The 24126-nt window shown below is 44.4% G+C and overlaps 1 protein-coding gene across 1 annotated transcript in view; it reads left to right on the forward strand.

Moving 5' to 3' along the window:
* Positions 1-19107, forward strand: part of GRIN2B (glutamate ionotropic receptor NMDA type subunit 2B) — a 169935-nt gene extending 150828 nt beyond the window's left edge. Inside the window, exons 9-12 of the mRNA XM_086469920.1 lie at positions 10867-11027; positions 13131-13318; positions 15101-15339; positions 17200-19107. Coding sequence (XP_086326046.1) covers positions 10867-11027; positions 13131-13318; positions 15101-15339; positions 17200-19107 — 2496 coding nt within the window. The remainder of the gene's footprint in view (positions 1-10866; positions 11028-13130; positions 13319-15100; positions 15340-17199) is intronic.
* Positions 19108-24126: the final 5019 nt, after the last annotated feature.

Here is a 24126-nt window from a genome sequence, read left to right on the forward strand (position 1 = left end):
GGGTCAGTCTTGTACTTTGTAAGGTCTGGAAGGGAAGGACCATCTAACTGGATGGCTTGGAGGCAGTACGAATCTTCCACGGGATTGCGCATTTACCATCAACAGACATTTGTGGTACTTTCACGCATTTCTGCACAATATAAAGGAAGTTTTATATGGCGGTGTCCAAAAGCAGAAAATATGCAATCTTTCAATAGCAGTATGATTTTTATTGTCAAGAGACCATTGTGGAGATATGAGTTAGCTAGACAGAAGTAAGATCATGCCACTTCCAACTCTTGTGACTAATCAGAACCTTTTTTTAATACGTGTAGAGTCCAATGCAACTTACTTGACAAAAGAACCCCAAAATAAGGAAGTCCAACCCCCCAAACCTTATATCGTGGGGTAGAGTTCCACAGCACTTCTCTGGGGGCACATTTTCCTGTTGAACTTTGTTCAGTCTTTTGCTTAAATACGACCTTTGTATATAACATTAGTGGTACCAAGTAGTGCTTAATATAACAAACATTTGTTCATAGTGAAGTGTAGAAAACAGAGCTCTGATAGTCTGAAATTTTATGCCTTAAAATCTGATGATTTCTCTGCACCTCTTTATAAATCATTAGTTACTATAGTATGAAGTATTTACAAATACTATATAGTGCAGTATATATCTGTGTAATTACATATTATGCTAAAGTCTTCATATTAATACATAGCTATTAAAATAGCTACAGCATATCGTATGGTAGTAATAGATCTTTCTAACTGGTGACTTACATTTATTGTGTAGATAAATATGATCTCAGATAATTTTTTACAGTTGTAGATGGGTACATTTATTGTAGATTTAGTCATTTTGAACTTTTTTGATTGCCATGATTTTTATGCTTTTTGAGATCCTTGGAACAAACCTCTGTGCCTGTGTGCTAAAAAGTGATTCAGTAGTTTTAAGGCTATAAATGTTTAAAGTCAGTGTTTTTTCAAGCATGCTTTTTCTCCCCTTGCTTCAGTCCTACTTTCTTTGTCATTCTCCCTCTTTTTTTAAGCTCAGTGCTGTGTAGCACAGAGCAGCAAGGAGTCTGTGATATGCTTTAGCCTTGACTCAGTCTCTTAGGATTCTCTCTTTTGTGTTGATCTGGAGGGATTTAATGGCAGTAAAAACTTGTAATGGGACTCTTCTGGATTAGTGCCAGTTAAAATGCAGTTTACTTGGGAACTGAAGCAGGTAAGATACAAGAGAGGGGATACTCAGAGTTAGACTGTAGGCTCAATTCATCTTTGCTGAAAAGGGAGAAATGCAACCCCTTGGGCTTTGCTGGCAGCACAAATGGGAGTCACTGGATGAGGGGTGTCAGCTATGGAGCTGCAGCATGGTCCTTAGCTTGCAGCTTTTGCATTCCCCTGCTGTGCTGTCCTGGCCTTTCCCAGGCCTCAGCCATCACTGACTCTTCCTTTTCATCTTCCTTTTAACTGTCTCTTGGAGCTAACCCTTTGGAGGCTCTGGGCAAATTTGGCTACTTCTGTGCTAATTGTTTGGCAGTCTGGAAAAAGCTGTCTTCAGAGAGTTACGTAAGGAGGGGAAGGAGGGGGGAGCAAAGGATTGTCCTGCTTCTCACATCAGTATAAGTCAGGGGAGAGGGATGCAATGAATATTTTTATTTATTATTTATACAGCGCCATAAATGTACTTGGCACTCTGCAGTCAAATAAAAGACAATGGCCCTGCTATAAGGATTTGGCAGCCTGAGAGAGGAGAGCTGGGCTCCTTCATGTGAATGATCAGGGATGAATTGCTGGTGGGGAGGGAATGGGAGCATGAGGTCTACAGGATTAAAAAAAAAATCCAACAGCCCCCCACCCTTTCACTGTTTATGCCTAGTGGCTATGACATTTGAAGTTATATGTACTTACATATACTTGATAAATATTTGGTAGGTTGTATCTTCCGAGTTTTTTTTACTTCACCTGGTGAAAAGAGCCCTGCTTCTCCCAGGCCTTTGGATTCAAGGTCAAACTTTCCCTGAGTCTTGGTGGCCCAGCAGGCTTGCTTGCTCCAGGTGTACCTGTTTCAGTGCCCTAGGACTCACAAGGAGGTGATAGGGCTTTCATCCCTCTGCTGTCATTTGCTTGCAGATGAGAGGCAGCTTTCTGCAGAAGGCTAAAGGAAGGCACCATCTCCCATCTCCGGGATAGTGCTGGGATGCCCCAGCTGCCCTGCCTCAAGTGCCCTGATATTTGCTTTGCCTCCCTGCCTACAGAGGTGCTTAAGAAATTGCACTAATGTGATGATGACTAGCCTTTTCTAATTAATTGGGTGAAAATTCTGGCCCCAGTGAAGTCTTTGGGAGGTTTGCCAGACTTGCTCAGAGTTTCACCCTACTGCCCAGTGGTTGGTACCCATATCAAGGTACTGAAGCAGATTGGCTACTATTAGTGCTCAGAAAGAGGCTCTGACCTGCCTTTCTTGATGAAAATGGATGAAAAATGGAATTAGTCCCCCACCAAACTACATCCTCTGAATTTCTCAGAGTGTTTCATAATTTGTTAACCAGCTGTCTATGTGCAAACAAAGCAGATTTCAAACTCCTCTGTACTTAGCTGCCACGTCTCCTCTCAAGGTCTTGTTCATCAGTTAATTTTCTCCCTCTGAATGAACATCTACACTTCTAATGATATTAACACAAGTGTACTAACCAGCATATTTCTGTTTCACTAATTTCTATTTTGTGCTTGCCTGGGATTATTCAGTAGGCGCCCTTTGCCCCACTGTGTTTAGCTTCCAAGGAAGCTGACTTCTGAAGATGGAATACATGGCATGATTTGAAACTGGGATAAACAGATGTCCTCCATCCTCTACATGCATGCAAAAAAAAAAAAAGTGTACTGTGGCTAAGATCCCATAGCACACTTAATTGCAACAGATATGACTGTGCTCATCTGATATCACACCTACTAATACTAGGGCTGTGCAAGCTTGAAGGACACCTAACAATGTGAGTGACCTGAGGCCTATAGCCTGTGAAATGTGTCCTGAGGAAGCCTTAAAGCCTTAGTGTTACCTTTTGGGTGGAGATACCACACAGAGTCTGCAAAAGGCTCATACTCTTGGCAGACCCAGAACACACCTGGTTTGTTGGTAGTGAGCAGACTCTGTCCACATGTGATGGTCTGATCCTGGAATGGCCCCACAGGCCTGGTGTATCCATGATGCCTGGGTCAGCAGAAAGGCAGTGCGGTCCCAGCATGTGCATGTAAGTCTGGCTATGGAAGATATGGCACCCCTGAAATGCCATCTGTTTGGGGTTACACTGCGCTGCCCAAGGTCTTCAGTCTTCTGCTCAGTGCAGAAGCGGCACAGAGCAGGTTTGCACATAATAATCCAGCTTGCAAAGAGGCTGCACAATCCTACTGTGTGCATTGCTCTGGCAATAACTGCATGTGATGGCGGCTTCTTCCACCAATTGGATCTCTGCTTTCATCCCAGTTATTTTACAAGGGCAACTATTTTTAAAGCTGCTATATTTGAACTCCTTTCTTTTGGTTTCACCTACACCCCTCACCTCTGCATTGTCCCTAGGTTGCTCCATTCCCTTCCCTGACCCACATGTGTCCCTGTTTCACCACCAGACATTCATAGATACTTTTCTTTTTGTTTGTTGGTCTAACCCACCCTACGTCTTCCTTTAAAAGTGTCTTTAATCTAATTCTTTTCCAACCTCCCTGCAGTCAGCTGCACTAGCTGATAACCCTTTCTCAGACTTATCTAGAGGAATTCACGGGTGAAAGCACTATGCAAAGCAAGACGAGAGTATTTGAAACATCACCAGGTATTGAATAATAAGAAAAACCACAAAGTCAAAATGTAAGGGAGCACAAGGTATTTTTATGCCTTCCCAAAACTGTCTTATATTGGATTTGATGCTGTTCATTCTTTTTTGATGTTGTTGTTTTGTTTTGTTTCATTGTTTACAAATCAAGGCATGTATTGTTTGACTGATGAAGACAAGAAACTGTGTTTTTGCCACTGCAATCTTAGGGCTGATTTTTGTGACTGGACCCAACAACCAGTAAGACCTGATGTGGCAACTGGATTCCGAGCTGTGAGGAGTCCCAGCTGCTGCTGAGGAGGTGGAGGGTGATATTGTGAAGCAATGCAGAAGAAGAGAGGAAATCGGAGCTATGGTAAAAGGAGGTTCTGAAAACTCGTAGTCAGTTAGAAATGGCTGTGAGTTCCACCTTGAAAGTAAAAAATGTCTGTAATGTCAAAACTAGGTGACTGTGCAGGGGGAGAGGAATGCTTTAGGAATGAAGCTTGAGAAGTGTCTGTACAAGAGGTTCATGAGTAATAGAGGAATGAGCAGCACAGTCTCTTTAGTCTGTGCTCCTAACAGATTATTGTAGTAGTGCTATGATTTTCTGCCTATGTTGTTGGGCTGGCACACTCCTATCTGGGATGCTATTGTAGCAATGTAGAAGTGCCGTTCACCAACATAATAATAGAGGAGGCTCCACGCTGGGAAACTGTGGAGCACTTCTTCCACCAAGACAGGTGATGGGGCACACTTGTGTGGATATGCCTATGTGCACGATCAAGCTGAATAAAGAAAAGAATACAGTAAAAGCCCTGAAGATGGTGCTGGCAGTGATGATTGACTTTCCAGAAACAAACTGGTCACCACCTGAATGCAGAGCAGGACAGAGTTATAGCTTTGAAGAACTTGCAAGCTGCAGATGACAAGATTAAAGGATAGAGGGAAAAGGATATAGTATAGAGAGGCACAGAGAAGAGTAATAATGAGCATTAACTCTCAGTAGCAATACTATTGTCTTGCTGTGAGCATTTTTAGTGTAATGTTCTCTCAGCATCTTGGAGTCCTGATCGGATTGTTCTTGGTACACTGGAAAGCATGTCCATCAACCAAAGGCAAGCCAAGGAAAGACCTACTGGATACAGCCAAATGACAGCAGCAAGAATGGCGGCAGGTCTAGATAATACAGCTTTCAAAGAAAGACTGAGGAAACTGGGCCTCTTTAGCCCCAGTGCAAGACTATGGAGAAGAAATAGCTCAACAGTCTTCAAAAACGTAAAATGCACCTTCAGAGAAGAATAGACTATTCTGATTTCCCTGTCTGCGGTGAAGATGGCAGAAAACATTGTACTTGGCTTGCAGCAGGAAGGTTTTAGTTCAGACACTTGGAAGAAATTTCCAATACTAAAGCACTGGCATAGGTTGTCCAGGGAATGAGGGAGTCTCCAGCACTAGCCATCTTCCACAGTAGGCTGAATGAAGAGTTGTCAGGAACGGCGATATCTAGGAGAGACCCACCAGAGAGAGAGGCAGAGCAGACATCTTCTCAGGGCGAGATCCAGGTTTCTGATTCTGTTGCATTGTTCGTGGTGCAAGTTGGGGACAAAAATTACTTATTTTCAGGGTGTGAAAACGACAACCCTCCTCTCTTTGAGAGTTATTCAGCTATGAAGGAGTTAATTTCCTGGCTGAAGCAGAGGTTGCAGAAGCAAGGCACCTAGGGCAAGACATGTTGCTGTGGACATATGTAGTCTATCAAGACTTAAGTGTAAGCGTAGAGCTACCTCAGAGTCAGACCTGAAAACCACTGACCTGCTCTTTAATTTTTAACAAGTTCTGGATGAAGGTCCTGTGCAAACAGCCTGACTGGATTCTCAGGCAAAGAAGAAAGGTGCAAGCTGACTGCAGCGACATGCAGCTGAACCAGAGCAAGAGGGGACAACCAAGGATGTTTGGGCAATGCAGAGAAGTTGTGCTACAATTATGCACTCAAGCATGGACTCTGCTTTTCTAGCCTGATGTCACTAAACCTTACATTGCAGCTCTAATAAATGCCATCATTTCTAGAGGTATTTGGCCTGTACCACAGCAGATATCTGCTGGTTGTACTGCTGTCAAAAGAGCAAGCAGAGTGTTGCTTATAGGTGCCTGCTTAAAAGGTTGTGACTGATGCCCTGATGGGCTAGTTCAAGACAGTGATGCTGCTACCCATAGCAGCTGGCTTCCTATATGTTTGGTGGGAGAAGCTGTCCTGAGGGCCAAATGGTCCAGTGGCTAGATTCAGCTGTGCACATGTAGATGTCTAGAGCCAATTTAGGTGCACCGGATTATCCAAAATACTCTCAGGTGGCTGGCAAATCTGACACAGGGGCTATGAGAGACCTGCTCCCAGGGTGAAATACCCTGGGGCATCTCAACTTGGCACTTGACACTTGGGCAGATGAACTGAACTTAGAGTATCTCACATGGGCTGAAGCTCTTTTAGACTTGTACCTAACCTTGTGTTGGCGGGTCAGAGCTGTGGAGCTTCCTGGGGTAGAAAATTTAAACCGAGGGCCTGGGCCTTACAAAGTGAAAGGAGCCCTTCCAGAGAAGCTGTGTGAGGGTAAGGCACTATGCATGTACAGACACACACACACTCTCACACCAAATTTTGGCAGCTCATTATGTTACCCAGCAGGGGATTATTTTTTTTTAAAGCAGTGTAAAAGTAGTTCGACTGATAAAAAAGAGGCTTTTGGTTGTGAGAGCTTGCTGAGTTTGGGAAACTGCTTTCAATGTTATTGGCAAACACTTTACAGTGTAAACAGGGCCTACATCAGGCAGATAAATAAGTGCAGATGCGCTTTTCTGTAGGAACCATTTGGCGATAGACAATATATTGAAAAAAAATTCTCATCAAATTAATTGCGGCCAATTAGACATAACCCCTTCCCCTCATCCCTGAATCCCCTCCAATTGTGGCTGCCTGAATGGGAAAAGCTCCTATCACCTGTTTCATTATGCAGATTGATATTCAAACATCTGAGAACAATGCTGCTTTCTGCACGGCAAGGCTCCAAATTGCTAATGAAACAGCTCTGCCAGACAAGTCACTTAAACCCACTCTCGCTGCTGCTGCCGACAGCTCTCATGGCGAGTTGCGGGGAGGGGAAGCAGGAAAGGGGCTCTCCACTCTGAATGTGCTAATAGCCCCCAGCCTGCGTGTTTATCGCTCTCCAGAGCAGGAAGATTTCTGCTCTCTGACTCCGAGAGGTTACTTTCCAAAAGATGTGGTCTGATTTGGACTTAATGCTTCTTGATTTCAATCTGTGGAGTGAGGGGTTGAAGAGGCGGGCAGCTGCTGGGCTCTGAACACAGACGTCTCATGTCCCAAAGCTACCTCAGCCCTTCAGGCATGCTTGGTGTCTGCTTCCCACCCCCAGCTCTAGCATCCACCTCCCCCCCACATTTGATGTGAAGCCAGCTCCGTAAGGGATTTCTATCATGGGCAAGAGCATGTCACATCACCTTGGGTACAAGGGGAGCATCTCATGACCAAGGCCCCACGGAGAGCCAGGGAGAGACTGAAAGTGGGGTACACCTCTGCCTGGGGCTCTCTGGGTGAAGGGCTGCAGCCAAGCCCTGCAGATTACCTCTCAGGCAATCACCCCTTGATATAGGTAGAGCTGGGCGGCAGGATAGGGCTCCTGCTGCAGGGAGGTGTGAAGTGGGCTCCTACAAGTGCAGGCCCTGTACAGCCCTGTTTGCTGCTCTCTGTGACTCTGCAGCTGTGTTTGCTCAGCAACCAGTGCAGTTGCTTATCTTCCGCTCCACTGTTAACCACCAGATTTTTTTGCCAGAGGTTCACAGGGCTTCTCTTTGCAGATGCCTGGGGTAGAGTAGTTGTGACTTAGGGCTCTAGAAGAAGAAACATTACATGAAATGATGGGAGGGTTCTCATTAATCCAAATTCTGACCCTTTCTGTCAATATCTGTGGTTAATTCCTTTGTCGATATTTACTGAGGCATTGAGATTACCTCTACGCAGGCTGCCTTTGTGTAATGGCTCCTGTATTCTGCCTCAGCTCCTGTCTCATACCTCTCAGACTTCTTCTAGACCAGTCTGCCAAAGTGCCATGCTTCCCTGGGGCTGACACTTTTGATCCAGGCCCTCTCTCCCAGCCCTTGGGAGAAGCCAAACAAGCAGCTTTCCTTTCTGAACTCTTTGACAACAGTGTCAATTAACTTTCCTTCTTCTCCAGTTCCTCCACACATGTTCCTCCACTGTGTTACCAGGAGAGGACACACTCCTTCCCCATGCGTCCCATATATTTTCTGGGAAGGCTTCTTCCTCCTTCAGTAGGAGCTGTGTGGGGCAGAAGTGAGCTCAGAATGATGCAGCAGTTTTGGCGGAGAACTGTTTGGAGATCCCTCCATCCCTGGACTGAGTTGTGCCCATGTGCTGCTGAGCAACAAACATGGGGATTTTTCAGCTGTCATCTCTTGCCAGAAAGCTGCATGCATGTACCACTACTACTTCTCAAACGTGGAGAACTTAGGTGCTTATCTCTGGCCTAACGGGCTGTGGAGTCAGCTGGAGTTGCTTTCAGCTTTGCAAACACCAAACCAGGTGGCCAGGAGAGCATTCAAGCTAAAGATCTCTAGTGTGGGTCCCCTACAGATCCTTTGAGAATGTTTCCTGTCTTGTTGTCCACCAGGCTATGCTTGAAGTGTCTGTGCATGTGGGTGTGTGGAGAATAATTTGCATTTGCAGATCTGTTCTAACTGAGGAATGAGCAGGGGGTAAGGGATGATGAGTGAATGCGCAGTATGTGGTTCTGTAGGAGCCATCAGCCTAGGCTTCTTCTCTAGAAACATGCTTTTCCAGTTGTCGAAAACTATGATTTCCTTCAAGAGGAATATTTTCATTTATTTATTCATTGCCCAGGAGGTTAAAAATTAAATATGAAACCTTTCACCTTTGGCTGCTAAAATGGGCCCTCGAACACAGGAGAGATAGAGGATAGTTCAGAGATGGGATCTTTTCTCTTATCACAGCCCTGCCTGACTCTATAATCCTTATTCCAGTTCATAGACACAGTGATGGAAGCAGACAAGGCTAGAGATTGTATCATTAGCAATGGAGGGTAGAGGTATAAAATGGACATTGGATGGGGCCTTTTTTTCTCTTAACACTCTTTGTGCCCAGACAGAGGCTCTCATAGCTGCTGCCCCTCCAAAGGACATGCTGAAGCTGAGGTCACACCAATGTTGGCTGGGATTGCCTGTGGCTTGTCCTGCTGACTTTACTCTGTTGGAGGGCTCTATGAGAACCTGCCCTCAAGGCTGCGTTCTGCAGCCTCTGGGGAAGCAGGCTGCCCACTTTGCAAACTCCTGTTTTAGCATGTCAGGGGAGAGACTGTGTTCCTTTGCACCTGGCACGGCAATGCCCTTTTTGTGATGGGTGCCCTAAGCTGCTGCTATAATCAACTTGGTAAAAAAGAATAATTTTAGCATGCTGCAGTGATTTTTCTCCCATCAAAGTTTGCTTTCATTACATGTTTTGATAGTTATGAATTTGTCTTCATCCCTAGCGGGTGTGACAAGATTCTAAGAGCCACCTTACTGCCTGTTTTATGCTATGTGAAACCTCCCTTTTTTTGGTGATGTGACAACCTGTTTTTCAAAAAAACAGCCCTGATGTTTTCTATTGGCTTAAAGCCGTAGGATATGTGTTCTCTTTCACACACTCCTGTGTGCATATACAAGCCAGCCCATCTCACCATCCAAACTGGAGAGATGATTCCTTGCATAGCCAGGTGAGTTGACTGGTACATGGAAACAGGTGATGTGAACAGTGCTTTCACCTACCCACAGACACAGGTCCTGGTTGGCCTTATTGCTGAGATGATGTGAACGAGATACACCGCGTTAGATGCTTTGGCATCCCCAGCTGAATTGACCAGGTTCCAAACTGGCTTTGAGCAGAACTCAATAACAAGGCTTATCTGCATGTTTTTAAGCTATAGCTATAGACTGCAGCTGCATTTCCACTACACAAGGTGACAGTACATGACTGCATATATTCATGTGCCAGGTGAACCAACCGTTAGCATGTTCTAAATTCTCAGATTCATCCAAATATACAGTCATAGTTGGGAGTCAAGAATTAGCAGCAGGCAAGCTACTGCTTCATATATCAAGAGAGAACAGGGCTTGCCTCCATCTAACCTACCTTTGCATCTTTTTCTTTACTGCTTATTCAGTTCCTGGCTTAAAATTCTGTGCTCCTTCCTGTCTGCTGGTTCTAGGGGTTTTAAGCAGTCTTGATAATTGACAGTCTAAATTTTACTGCTCATAAAACCCCAGAGAGCATTGATTATGACTTGAGTTAAGCAAGTGGCATATAAAATCTCACAGCCTTGCAGCCGTAGGGGAATGTTATGATGAATGTATTTCTTGGGAGCAGCAAAAGCTTTGGAGTACTCTGCCAGCTTTGTTCTGGGCATTAAATGTTACTGGTGACTTGCAGCCACTAATAGCATTTCATTTGGGACATTTGCCCAAAAGTCTGAAAGCTGATCATTGGTTTGGTGAAGTGGGTGTGAGGTGTTCTGAGAGGCATCTCTTCTCATTAATTACTTTTCTACTTCAGTCAGAATCAGGAAGTGTAAAGGCACCCACAGAGCTAAAAAAGATACTTCTTAGAAACTGTGTGACACTTTGTGGGTAAAACGCACATAGATTTTATTGAAAATCTTTCCTTGACCTTGTTCCAAAGATGCTGTTACTTTTCCCATTCCTTTTTCCTTTTATCTGACCTCCTTTTAATCTTTGATCACTGGCTATCTTATGCACTTAATCCAGAGTGGACAAAAAGACCAGCTTGCTCAGGTTCACTTCTGCATTCTTAGGCACTAACAGGAGATGTTTGTGTTTGAAAACGGTGAAATATAATACATCCTCAATAGCATGTTTTCTACATGATAGTAAAATAAAATCAGGACGACCTTCTGAGGAGTGTTCTCCCATTCAGATGACTGCTTCTTGATGAAAGATTGTGAGAAATGTTCTTTTTCTGTCTCTCCAGTTCCAGAAACCAAATGACTTCTCACCCCCTTTCCGCTTCGGGACAGTTCCCAATGGCAGCACAGAAAGGAACATTCGCAACAACTACCCTGAAATGCACAGCTACATGGTGAAGTTCAATCAGAGGGGGGTGGATGATGCCCTGTTCTCGCTGAAGACTGGGTGAGGCTTTCTTCTTCTTCCATGCTTACTCACCACAGTAACTGACTTCTTTGCATGCTTGTCTGAAATTTTTTTGTGGGGTTTGGAAAACAAACCTCCATTATCATTCCATGGTTAAAAATATCGCAAGACCACACACAGCACAGGAGAATGATTCTGTGGTTCTCTTAGCCAGTTTTTTCTATTGACATCTGTGTAAGAGTTTCTGGGTTTGCTGTGTTTATAAGACTATTTAAAAAAACAAAGAGGATCTGTATCCTTGTGCGTGTTAGCCTTGTCTATATTAGTCCCAAAGACCTTGCTTCATCAAGATTTTTCATGCTGATCAGTCCTTATGCACACATAGAAAAGCTCACAAACCTCTGTGGACAAAGTTTTTTTCAGAGCATTTATATTGTCGTCTGGAAATTCCTTTGTTTTCCCTCCTTCTGTGTATAAAACATTATGTTAATCAGGAAGCTGAAACAATCCTTGTCAGACTAATCCCACCCCAGTGTATCACTAGCTAATATAGTATAATGGAAGGTGTGCTTGAAGCAAATAGTTTGGAAGTAGCCCTTCTCTCTGGAATATTTTAGTATCAAGGGCTGAACAAAACGTTGTTTGAATAATATGGAAGTATATAAAATGGGAGCATTTCCTTGGGTAGTTTGGGAAAGGTGTGAAAAATCATTAGCAAAAAGTATATTTGAACAGCTCACCCTATTTTAATAGCAGCAAATCTGTAAAGGTGCTAACTTAAAACACCATTTCGCAAGCCTTTGTCACTTATAATTAAAGACCTCCTCCCAGAGCTGACCATTCTGGTTATTAAAGCCCAGTCCTAGCGAAAAAAAAAACATTCTTGCTTACACTTGTGTTGCACTCTTATGAGAAAGTTCATTCCAAAGCACGAATGAAGATGTTCAGCCAATTTAATTACTAGATTGACTGAATATTCCTAAACCTGTTTGCCAGGTTCAGAGGCACACAGCCCATTATAAATGATTGTACCATTGTTGGATGCCATCCTGGGAAGGTACATTTGCCAGGATAGTCATCATCCAGGAAATAAATATGCTCTGTCCTGGAAATATATGGATGAAATAGAGCTCATCACTTGTGGTAGAAGTCATCCTGGCTTCATATCCACCCTTGGCCAGACTTCCCCACATACACGTACTTGAACTGAGATAATCATCATACTGGAAATATATGTGCAGGAGGTGGGTTGAAAAGATAGCATGGGTGTGAGAACGTGCAAGGTGGAAGGTCTTTGGTCTTTTATTGGAAAGTGCTTTATTTCAGATTTAGTGGGAGGATTTACTCATCAGCTGTCTTTGGTTATGTGGAAGATGCAGCCCCCTGAGACTGCTCCCCACACCCAAATCAATTTGTTGCAGTGAGAGGAAGGCTCTCATGAGTCTGTTGTGCTGTCTACCCATCCCAGCCCATAATGGGGATTTTTCTGTGTTGAAACAGAATTTTTCTTGTGGCCTTCAGCTAAGCACTCTTTACTAAAGAGCTACTCAGCATGATAAACCATAAAGCTGCTATTGTGGCCACTTGACATTGGGAAAGATCCAGTAGTGCTTTTCACAGTAACTGAGGAGTTAAACATGATGTCCTGACTATATTTAATTTTAAAAATCACATTTTGCTCAACTAAGTAATGCCAGCAGTTTTAATTGGAGATAATATTTTCCTTACTCCAACCCCTACTTTACTATCTAATATTGATACATTTTATAAAGTATTTTAGGTTCCTTTGAGATGAAAGGCAGCACAGAATTTTAAGCTATTTTTAGGACTATAGATCCCCTTGACTTCCTCTTCATTCATCTTTATCTTGCAGTATGTTTGTATTCCAAATTTTCTTTCAGATCAGAAATGATGATTATCAAAGAGCCAGAAAGAAACAGACAGTCCTAATTTATAATCTAGCTTCACCTGTAAACAGGTTCTAGGCTCAGATTTTAGTTAACTCTGATGAAGGTGAAGATGCAACCTATTGTAATCTGTCTGAAAATGTTCATTTCTGCCTTAATTACCTGAGGACACCTTTGAATTCATACAGATTCTCTCTTCGGTACTATACCCCTCTTGTTTCTTACACCTGTGCAGGAAGTTGGATGCTTTCATTTATGATGCAGCAGTGCTAAACTACATGGCTGGCAGAGATGAAGGCTGCAAGCTGGTGACAATTGGGAGTGGGAAAGTGTTTGCCTCCACTGGCTATGGCATTGCCATCCAAAAGGACTCAGGCTGGAAGCGCCAGGTGGATCTTGCCATTCTACAGCTTTTTGGAGATGGTAAGTGACAAGAAAAAGAGGAGTTGGAGTTTTCCTAAGAAATACCAAGTTTTGCATGTAAGAAATAAAAGTTCCTAGCTCTGGTGCTCCACATTTGAGTTGAGAACAGGAAATTATTAACAAGGGTTTGTTAGAGGCATTACACCAAAACTGTGAGGCTGTCACTTGTTTTATGTTGTTGATGCAGGGTAGCAGTATCATCAAAAGCAATGTCAAAAGCACTGAAGGTTTCATAGAACCAGCTCAGATATGTGTTTGAAAAATATCTTGTGCAAAGAATGTCTTGTAAAAACAAGATTTATGTTATGAACTTTTCACTATCTTTGAGGTTTTGCCCTGACTAAACCTACTAATTATACTGGACTTTCCGTGGTCTTCCCATGCTTTCTAGTTCTAGACAGGATCAAGCCATGAAGAGTTTGCAAAATTAAAGGATAAATATTTCTGGATGAAAGAGTTAACTCAGATTTTAACTCAAAAACCCAAGGAGGGACTTGAGACTCAGAAGCATATTTTGGAGTGAGTTTTTAATCAGAACATTATAGTTACCTAGTTCATCCCATCCTTTACAGAGAAGTTAGTATTATTAAAAAGAATTATTTGTGGGATAAGGAATTCCTTCTTAGAAAATATTTTCTTGACTTTCCCTTTCCATTCCATATTACATCTTGCTGTATCCTTTTTTTGAATAAATAAAGTTCTCAGTATTTTTTATTTATAAGTATTTGGTTTTTTCTGAAATCTGAAAATAACATGTGACATAATAAATATGGAAAGAACATAGCTCTGATACACTTCAGCAGAAAATTGTCCACCTGATGGATAGGGTGTTCTGTCTCCTAAACAGTCTAATATGTATTATTTCAGAAAAAGGCGTAGGTTCTCCATAAAGCTTTAAAAGGCTGTGCTATGGCGCCACATAAATATACAGATTTTTTTCCCCTGTCACTGGACTGGAGGTTGAAAATGTGAAAAATTACCTTTCCTAACAGCGTGAAAAGAATTGCCAAACTGCAAAATTAGTTTGTTTCTGAATGTCTCAGTATGCGCGTGTGTGTGAGTGTTTATCTCTCTCTCTCCCCTCATGAAAATACCATAATGGGAATAAGTGGGGTATGAAATTAGACTACAGAACATTTGTTCCTAGCTGATACAAATTAGTAATATTTTTGATTGGTCAAAGGGCTTGGAAGTGTTAAATTTGGACAAAATTGATGGGATGCAAAAGAGGGAAAAATGCACAAATATTTTTGGGTACATTGCACCTAGTTTTAACGGGCTATGGATATGATGGAAACAAGTTCAGAATCAGTCATTTTGATTTAAAAAAAAATCCACATTTTGAATTTTGAGATGAAAACATAACATTTTCATTTAGAAGTGACTCATTTTTGTCTACCAGTATCAGTCACTGATTTTTTTCTTCATTGACCTAATATGAAAGTGGAAGTTTGTGAGGGCAGGTCTTCAGTCACCTGGTGGACAACTCAGGATCTCACTGTAGACATTTGGCAAGTGTGATAGCTATGTCCTGTGGTACCGCTTTTTTTTGACTACTGTCTGGGTATGGAAAAATCCTGTTGCCTTCCCTGTGACAAATTGCACCTGCCCCCATCAGAAGGGCAGTCAAGGTATTTCATGGATGTAATAGATATGGAAAAAGAGCACGGTCACTGGAAATTACCTTAGATCAGCTTCTTGCTTTTAGTCTGCCCCAACTTGAGCTCTTTAGCCTTTGCAGGGTTGTCTAACCTGTTTGTTTCTTTTTCTCTGTCTTTCTAGGGGAGATGGAGGAGCTGGAAGCTCTATGGCTCACTGGCATTTGTCACAATGAGAAGAACGAGGTTATGAGCAGCCAATTGGATATAGATAACATGGCAGGTGTCTTCTACATGCTGGGAGCAGCCATGGCCCTCAGTCTCATCACCTTCATCTGTGAGCATCTCTTCTACTGGCAATTCCGCCACTGCTTCATGGGCGTCTGCTCTGGCAAGCCTGGTGTGGTCTTCTCCATTAGCAGGGTGAGTGTCATTATCTAGTGGGGAGGAACAGAGGCTCTGTTCAGACAGTCCTAGGTACTGGGAAATCCAAGACTCTAACACACAGGTGGCATAGAGTGGTGGTCTGCAGGCTAAAGGCTAGCATCTTTTCACTGTTAATGTTGCAAGAGCATCTAATGTTGTTCTGTGACATCTCTGGTCTCTGTTGGATTATGGTCATGGAAATGGAAATTTCACATGGAAATGAAAATGCAGTATAAAGAGAAGATAACTGTAATTGTCTGCTCCTCCAAAGTGAGTTGTGATGAGGCCAAATATGAAGACAGTAAGTCAAGTAATGGTGGATAACATGATTAGAAAATCAGGAGTTCTCCATTATCCTCTCTATTACAGCATTTCAGCTGACTTTATGTTAACTAGAAGTGTGCTATCATGGACACCCAGAAGACCCTAACCAAAAGCCATGCCCTAAACCATGCAGAAGTCCTTCCAGAGAGGATGACCACACGACTTAGCAATTGATTAATGTAAATATGCCTTAGGGTATAATATTTAAATTTGAAGGAGATTCTAGTAATTTCTGAGTGATCTTTCTGCTATTAGTGTAGCTAGCAGTGACCCATTTGGAGCTTTATTTTCTTCTTTCAAGCCACTGGTCCCTTCTCCTGATCCACTCTGAAGTGAGGTCAAATCTCATCATTTTTGACCTCAGTGTCCGATGTAACAGAATTGATTTTGCTTGTGCAAGGAGTATATAATTGCTACATAACATGTTGTTGAGGAAAAACAACAAAGCCTTTTGAATGCAGGGGCACAGCCTCTGTTCTATATTGTTAGTTTCTAACCTGGTTTAGTCTGGATATGAAATGGGGGATTGTGTTTGGTGATTCTTAGGTAAGTAAAGATTTTTTTCATTCTGTGGTTATCTGTTAGAACTGGACCAGGTTGGTGAAAAGTCTGAAAACTGTTAATCATCTGCTAGCTGCTAAGAAACCATAGTAACATGATGTGGTGGTGTCCATTTCACAATCAACACATTTTACAATTAATCGGCAGGCACCATTTGGCACGCCAGGGAATAAATGAGCCCCTTTCCTACTGCTCCTAGGGGTAGCCCTTGCGAACAGTCTGTGTCATGGCTGAAATGAGCCGGTGGGGAATGTGGAGGAAACAGGCACTTCTGCTGTCTGATTTGAGGTTGAATAGAGGACTTTTGCTTTCAGAGATGTCAATTTAGAGCCTGTTATCACTGTTAAATTTAACAGAATGCAATTAAAAATTCTATTGTACCTCACTCAGCTAGATGCAAAAGACCTAAATACCTATTCGGCAGTCCTGCTCTTTATGTTTCCTTTTCTAATCTGTACTGGTGATTAATGTAGCTAAGTTTATGACAAATGCAGCTGTTCCCTTTTTAAGATAGCTCCTGTCTCATTGGTTCACTGATGTCGAGATGAATTTCAAGGGCCAAACCAGACTTTCTTCCTCTCGTCCACACAGAATTATTTGTCTTGATGCTTTCCTTCCCAAGGATTTTATTTTCCCTGTTTTCAATTTCATGTTACACCTACTAGATTTGAGTAGCTTTTGCAGATACAAGCAGATATTCCTGCATCCTACAGATATGAGATGAAGCAAAGCAGGGGAAGAGAAATGGAGGGAAATGAAAAAACATGAGGGGCAAGAAAGAGGGGCAGAACAGTAAGGGTTGGTAGAGGAAGTCTGATTTATCTTGATTTGATTGTGCTTTGTGATGGAAGGCTGACAGGCCTTGCTGCCCTACAGGAACATACTGTTGCTGCACAGGGTGCTTCCCAGTCCAGGTCCCCTTCCTTGTATACTTTGCAGGACCACTCACCTTCCTGCTTTCTCTCATTTCAGGGTATCTACAGCTGCATCCATGGTGTGGCCATCGAGGAACGCCAATCAGCAATGAACTCCCCCACAGCAACTATGAACAACACCCATTCCAACATCCTCCGCCTGCTTCGGACAGCCAAGAACATGGCCAACCTGTCAGGGGTCAATGGCTCACCGCAGAGTGCCCTGGACTTTATCCGCCGTGAGTCATCGGTCTATGATATCTCCGAGCACCGCCGCAGCTTCACCCACTCAGACTGCAAGTCCTACAACAACCCACCCTGTGAGGAGAACCTCTTTAGTGACTATATTAGTGAGGTGGAAAGGACCTTTGGCAACCTCCAGCTGAAGGACAGCAATGTGTATCAGGACCACTACCACCACCACCACCGCCCCCACAGCATTGGCAGCACCAGCTCCATTGATGGGCTCTACGACTGTGACAACCCCCCCTTCAATGCCCAGTCACGGTCCATCGGGAAGAAGCCCTTGGACCTGGGGTTACCCCCTGCCAAGCACAGCCAGCTGGGTGACCTTTATGGCAAGTTCTCCTTCAAAAGTGACCGCTATGGGGGCAGCGGGGCCCATGACGACCTGATCCGCTCGGATGTCTCTGACATTTCCACTCACACAGTAACCTATGGCAACATCGAGGGCAATGCGGCCAAGAGGCGGAAGCAGCAGTACAAGGATAGCCTGAAGAAGCGCCCAGCCTCTGCCAAGTCCCGGCGGGAGTTTGATGAGATAGAACTGGCCTACCGCCGGCGCCCACCCCGCTCACCTGACCACAAGCGTTACTTTAGGGACAAGGAAGGGCTACGGGACTTCTACTTGGACCAGTTTCGGGCCAAGGAGAATTCACCGCACTGGGAACATGTGGACCTGACGGATATCTATAAAGAGCGGGGAGATGAGTTTAAGCGTGACACAGGAGGAGGAGGGAGTGGATCCTGCACCAACAGGGCCCACCACAAGCACGGCTCGGGAGAGTTTAGTGGAGGCAACGAGCACAAACATGGTGCTGTGAGTGGGGTCCCAGCGCCGTGGGAGAAGAACCTGACCAATCTAGACTGGGAGGACCGGACTGGGGCTAATTTCTGCCGTGGTTGCCCTTCTAAGCTGCACAACTACACGCCATCGGTGGTGGGGCAGAACTCCACCCGCCAGGCCTGCATCCGCTGTGAGGCCTGCAAGAAAGCGGGCAACCTGTACGACATCAGTGAGGACAACTCACTCCAAGAGCTGGACCAGCCGCCTGCCCCTGTGCCCGTGGCCACCAGTGCCACTTCCTCCTCCAAATATCCTCAAAGCCCTTCCAATTCTGCCTCCAAGGTGCAGAAGAAGAACCGCAACAAGCTCCGCCGGCAGCACTCCTATGACACCTTTGTGGACCTGCAGAAGGATGACTCGGCCCTGGCTCCCCGCAGCGTCAGCCTCAAGGACAAGGGCCGCTTTTTGGAAGGGAGCCCCTACGCCCACATGTTTGAGATGCCAGCCAGTGAGACCACCTTTGCCAACAACAAGTCCTCAGTGCCCGCCACCAGCTACCACCACCACAACAACCCCGGCAGCAGCGGGGGCTACATGCTCAGCAAGTCGCTCTACCCCGACCGGGTCACCCAAAACCCTTTCATCCCCACTTTTGGGGATGACCAATGCTTGCTCCACGGCAGCAAATCATATTTCTTCAGGCAGCCTGTGGTGGCAGGAGGGCCCAAAGCCAGGCCAGACTTCCGAGCCATTGTCACCACCAACAAGCCGGTGGTCTCAGCCCTTCATGGGGCTGTGCCAGCCCGTTTCCAGAAGGACATCTGTATAGGGAACCAGTCCAACCCCTGTGTGCCTAACAACAAAAACCCCAGGGCTTTCAATGGCTCCAGCAACGGGCATGTTTATGAGAAACTCTCCAGTATTGAGTCTGACGTTTGAGTGAGAGGGGAAGAGCATGGGGAGGGACTGGGGGTGTATGTGGAGCATGGGAGGGTGGGGTGGGATCAATCCCATCAGTTACTCTCCTGGGTCATCCTTAATTTGTGGGATACTGGAGTTCTGAGTAGTGCAGCACTGGTGACAAGTGCCACCTCTTTGGTTTCCCCTCCTCCTCTTTCCTACCCCTCCCCTTTTATCTTTTTCCATGTTCTCACTCCTCCCATTCTCCTCCATTCCTGGCCATTGCACTTTACAGTGACATCAGAGTTGGATATCCTTGCTCGTGATTTCAGGAAGCGGAGAAAAAGACAGGGAAGGGGTGGGCTGAGGGGGAGCGGCAGTGACTCTAGTGTTTCACTTTTGCTGGCTCCTGGCAGAGGAAGGCATGTGCGCACACACATGTGTGTGTGGCAGGAGGAGACAGCAAAAGCAGTGTAATGGACATGCAGGAAAACACGCTTGCTCAGGCAACTCTTCCTAAAATTGCCTAGAAAAGGGTAGTTTGAAGACGTGGAGAAAGTAAAGGGGGAATAACACGACTAACTTGATGATGCACTTACATGTTAGCTATACTGAGGTTCTTGTTACATTATTTTGTGAAGACTATGGGGGTTTAGGGCTGAAATATATATATATATTTGCGTATATGCTGAGAAATTTTACGCTAAAATTTTGAATTGTCTGCTGGGGGTTTGGGGGGAGGGAGAGAAGGCTGGTCTGCGGGTCTGGCTAGTGGATTCACTCTGGTTATTACAGCTGTTGAATCTGTGGCAGACCAGTGGGAGTGATGGAAAGGAAGTGGAGTCTGATTTTGGGAAAGCAACGCTGGAGTCAGAGAGGCTGCTGGGATCTCTGACAGATAATGCTGGTTTGCACTGAAATGAAAGGAAAGGGGCGCAGGTTTGGTTCGTTAGCTGTGAATTGCTAACCAGTTGTGACATACTTTAAGGGCGGGAGCAGTGTATAGTATGGGGTAGCCTATACGCGAGTATATACAATAACTTTATACTTGAAATGTCTGTGGAGAAAGGAAAATAAACCCATGATCTTACAAGGTGTCTGGATAACAAACACAGTGCAACAGAGCTAAAGAGTAAGGAAAGGTGCAGAGTTTTGTCACTGTCACTTCAGGGGACACCAAGCCTGTTTTGGCATGTCCTTTCAGTGAGGAGGGCAGAGAAAAAAGGAGTTTCATCCTCTTGCTCTCCCTACCCTTGGCCAGCAGGTTGGAACAAAAAGAATAGGGTGTCCTCTGCCAATTCTGGCATCATGCTGGAGGGGAAAAAAAAATGCCATGAAAGGGTGCATGTGGTGGCGGTGGTGCTGGTGGACTTTTTCAATGCCTCCTTGCACATGTGGAAATGGGAGGAGGGTGTCCACACCCATGGGAAATACATATGTATATTTTCTATTGAATGTACAGGGGAAGTACACGGCTTGTCTTCCTGGGAAGGGGTCTGCTTGAATAAATGCCAGAGGGCACAGAAGCTTGTGCAAGGACTGAAGACAAGACATGCAAGGCTGAGACGAGTGTGTACATGTATGTGTGCCTCTGTGTGTGAGAGAGAGATACTAGCACAGGTACAAAGCTGGAATAGCCTAGGGTTTCCTATCCCTGCAGTTGTAGTGACAGCTTTCCTGGTGCACCTAGTATCGATAAAAGTGTTTTTTTCTTTCCATTGTATCATTTCAGATGCAAGTTAAACTAAAGGAAAGGGAGCAATGGTAGGAGTGAGAAGATGAACTCCCCTTTCATATGTCTTCTTTCTCCTGAGGTGGGTGTGTGGGCCGACCTCTTCCATCCTGAGAGATATGGCAAAGTCTCTCCTGCTTATAGTGGGTCTGTCCCAGTGTCTCAATGACCATGGCTCACCAGGGGAAGTGTTGAGAGAGCCCTGTGCTAAGGGCATGGGGACACTGCTGGGGACTGTCTCTGAAAGGAGATGGCAGCTCCGTCTTTATGAGCCACATGTCTTGGAGCTGAAAGCCACCTCTCACATTCCTCACTGCACCCTGGTTGATTTTATCTTATCTTTCTCTATTTAAGCCAACAGAAGGCCTTTTATTTATTTACCTTTTATTTATTTTTTAAAGCTGGGGCGGGAGGAAGGTGGGATTTGCCTGTAAAGTCAAAGAGAGTGAAGAGAGGGTGGGCACGGTTGGTGACAGGAATATTTTCTTATATTTCACTGAGGAAATTAAGGAGGGAAGAGGGGGAGAGTCTTTGTAATGCCACCCCTTAGTCTTTGGGGCAAGGGAACTTCTTATTCTTTCCCTCTTCTCTCATTACAAGGACAAAAAGGAAAAGAAAAAAAGAAAAAAAAAAAAGAAAAAAGAAACCAAACAAATTAACAGAGCGATCTGCAATCCAGAACACATGGCAGCTTGTCAGACACCTCTGACAGTGGCCACTGAGAAGGCGTTCCTTTCATTTGTAAATATTTCTTTTTTATTGCGTTTTTGTATAAATTGGTGTTTCTCTTCTCGTGAATATTCAGGTCGTGGGGTGGGAGGGGAGGGGAAGTTTGTTTCCGTTCTGTTTGTTTTCTACGACTTTTCAGGCTGCGTTTTTGGAAGCGGTTTACGCGGGTCGAGGCCGTATGAATGAGGAAAAGAGAGAGAGAGAGAGAGAGAGAGAGAGAGAGAGAGAGAAACCCATGTGTGTTGTGTTCCCCTGAGGCCCCCTGTATTGCCCTGTCACCTTTATCTTCATGAATGGAAGACGCCGGAACGTCACTTCAAGCCTTGCCAGCAGGGTTTCATGTTTTGATGGGAACACCCCCAATTCCTTTTTGCATATAAACTCTCTGTACCAGCATCTCTCTGTGGAGTTTGGGCCTCAAGGCACTACGCTGTCTTGATAGTGGTGGGGTGAACCATCAAGTTGGCCGCTCAGGTTGGACCATCACTTTGACATTAAGAGACTTCTCCAATGCTACTTTGGTTTAGAAATCTTGGACCTGGGAAAGCTCGTGATAATTTCTGGTATTTCCTAAGGGCTTGGGGGGGAGCTTAACAGCTGGCAAGGGCAGCTAATCTCTTTGGCGGTTATCTTGGTACTTTTCTGTCCCTCCCCACCTGGAACGAGGAAACCTGGAGGGTGGCTCTGCAGGGAAATTAAGCCGAAAACAAACCAAAAAGAAGTTAACGGAACTTTTTTCACATCTCTTCTTAAAGGTTCTGATTTTTGTGTTCTGGGGTGAAAGTTGGTTCGTGTTTTCTCCGAACTGGTCTGTCCCTTGTTCCACTGATTGGCAAATGATAGTTTGCCAAAATCATTATCTGGTGTTGATACTGTTGTAGCACTGTTAACACTCTGAGTGCTCTGCAAATATTAACTGTGCCACAAACCACTCAAATGAATGCTCTAGGGCAACCAGAAAAGAAGAACTGGAAATTCTGGACTGAACCACTGGTCTAACCACAGGAGCCTGGTATTTTGCCTTCTCCCATAATAGATTAGGCCACGTGTCCATCAGGTTAATCCTTTCTCCTATAAGCGATCTTTTCTGGTTGCTTTGTTTATTTTAGTTCTGACAGGTCAATGAGTTTTGGGACAGAGATGAGGGGAGGGGGTGGGAGGGGGGAGGGTGTAATTCATAATCCAGAAAATAAATTGATGATGTTATTAAACTCTGATTATATATTTAGAATTTTAGATTTGGTGTATTTTCATTCTAAGTATTCAAGTGAATCAATCAGGTAATATTAGCAGCAGGTGATGTCTATACTAGAAAACCAACCATGTGCTGTTTATTACCTGTCCAGAAAAGAATGGAATTTCATACCAGAGCCTGACAAAACTCCATATCCTCTCCCTTGCCATTTTTTTCTCTCTCTCCTGTAGAAACACCAGTATTTTCTGGGGCAGTGGCTGGGAACATTTCCCCTCTCTGAAGGTTTCTGCACACAAGAATGCTGAGAAAAAACCATTGTGTCCTCTACAGTTTGGTGACCTCTACTGTATATTTGCAGCCAGCCTCCCAGGAAAGATTAGGCACCTTTGGCAATGTTTCTGACATTTGCCTCCTCACTCTACCCGCAGGCATGGCTGTCTGAGAGGTATTTTCTTGAGCCATGTTCTTCTGAAGTGGTACTGGATCATATGTACTCAGCTGAAGGAGGATGTTTATGAAGGAGATGGAGGAAATAATTCAAAAAATATCAGAAATGTGACATGCACAATGGAAAGCAGCTGGCAGGTAGAACTTGCAGCCATGGATCTCCACATCATAAACTTTCTTGGAGTATTCACGCTGGCTTTTTACCATAGTGCAACACAACACAGGCTGGTGCATTAATTCTCTGTCTCCCATCATGCCTCTCAGTAAGGGCAATATCAGAACTTGCCGTGTCACATCATAAGTAGGAAAGAAAAGCTGCAGTCAGGACTTGTTGTCAGTTGAGACAATGAAGCACTCCGGCCCCACCTCCTCAGCAAAAAAACATCACTTTCTGAAATCGGGCATGAGTTGTCAGAACTCTCCAGGCGAGAAGCTCAGTGGGTTCAAAGTGCTCAGCTATATGCAGGTACGAACTTTGCCCATAGGGAATTGTTATTTCAATTTCCAGAGCACGGGGGGAGGAAGGTTCCTTTGTGATGTCCTGAAGGATTTGGTGGAGGAGTTAAAAGTTGCTGGGATGGGCCTCTTTGCTTCTGACTTCAGCCATGCATGCTGACGCTGAGCTCCTCACTCCAAGATGACACTAGCATCCATCTTGAATAAAGCCCCTTTGTACCTTCAAATCAGGGTTGTTTCTCACAGCAACATTGCCAGCAAAAGAGAGAGGGGGAGTCAAAGAGTGAATATGATGGTGGTGACAGGTTAGAGTGATCAGAGATACCTCAGGGATCTTTATAGGCAAGTTTTTGCTTTAGAGCTTTCTATCAAATGTGGCATATCCTCCCACCTCCATTGCTTATCAACAGATGGAAGCAAGCCTGGGAACACAGCCAATGTTCAGACTTAGGCCTTTCACACATCCTCCACTCCAGTCAAGCAACCTTTGATGAGCCCT

This window comes from Leptosomus discolor, chromosome 1, assembly GCF_034619465.1.
Source record: "Leptosomus discolor isolate bLepDis1 chromosome 1, bLepDis1.hap2, whole genome shotgun sequence".
Lineage (NCBI taxonomy): Eukaryota > Metazoa > Chordata > Aves > Leptosomiformes > Leptosomidae > Leptosomus > Leptosomus discolor.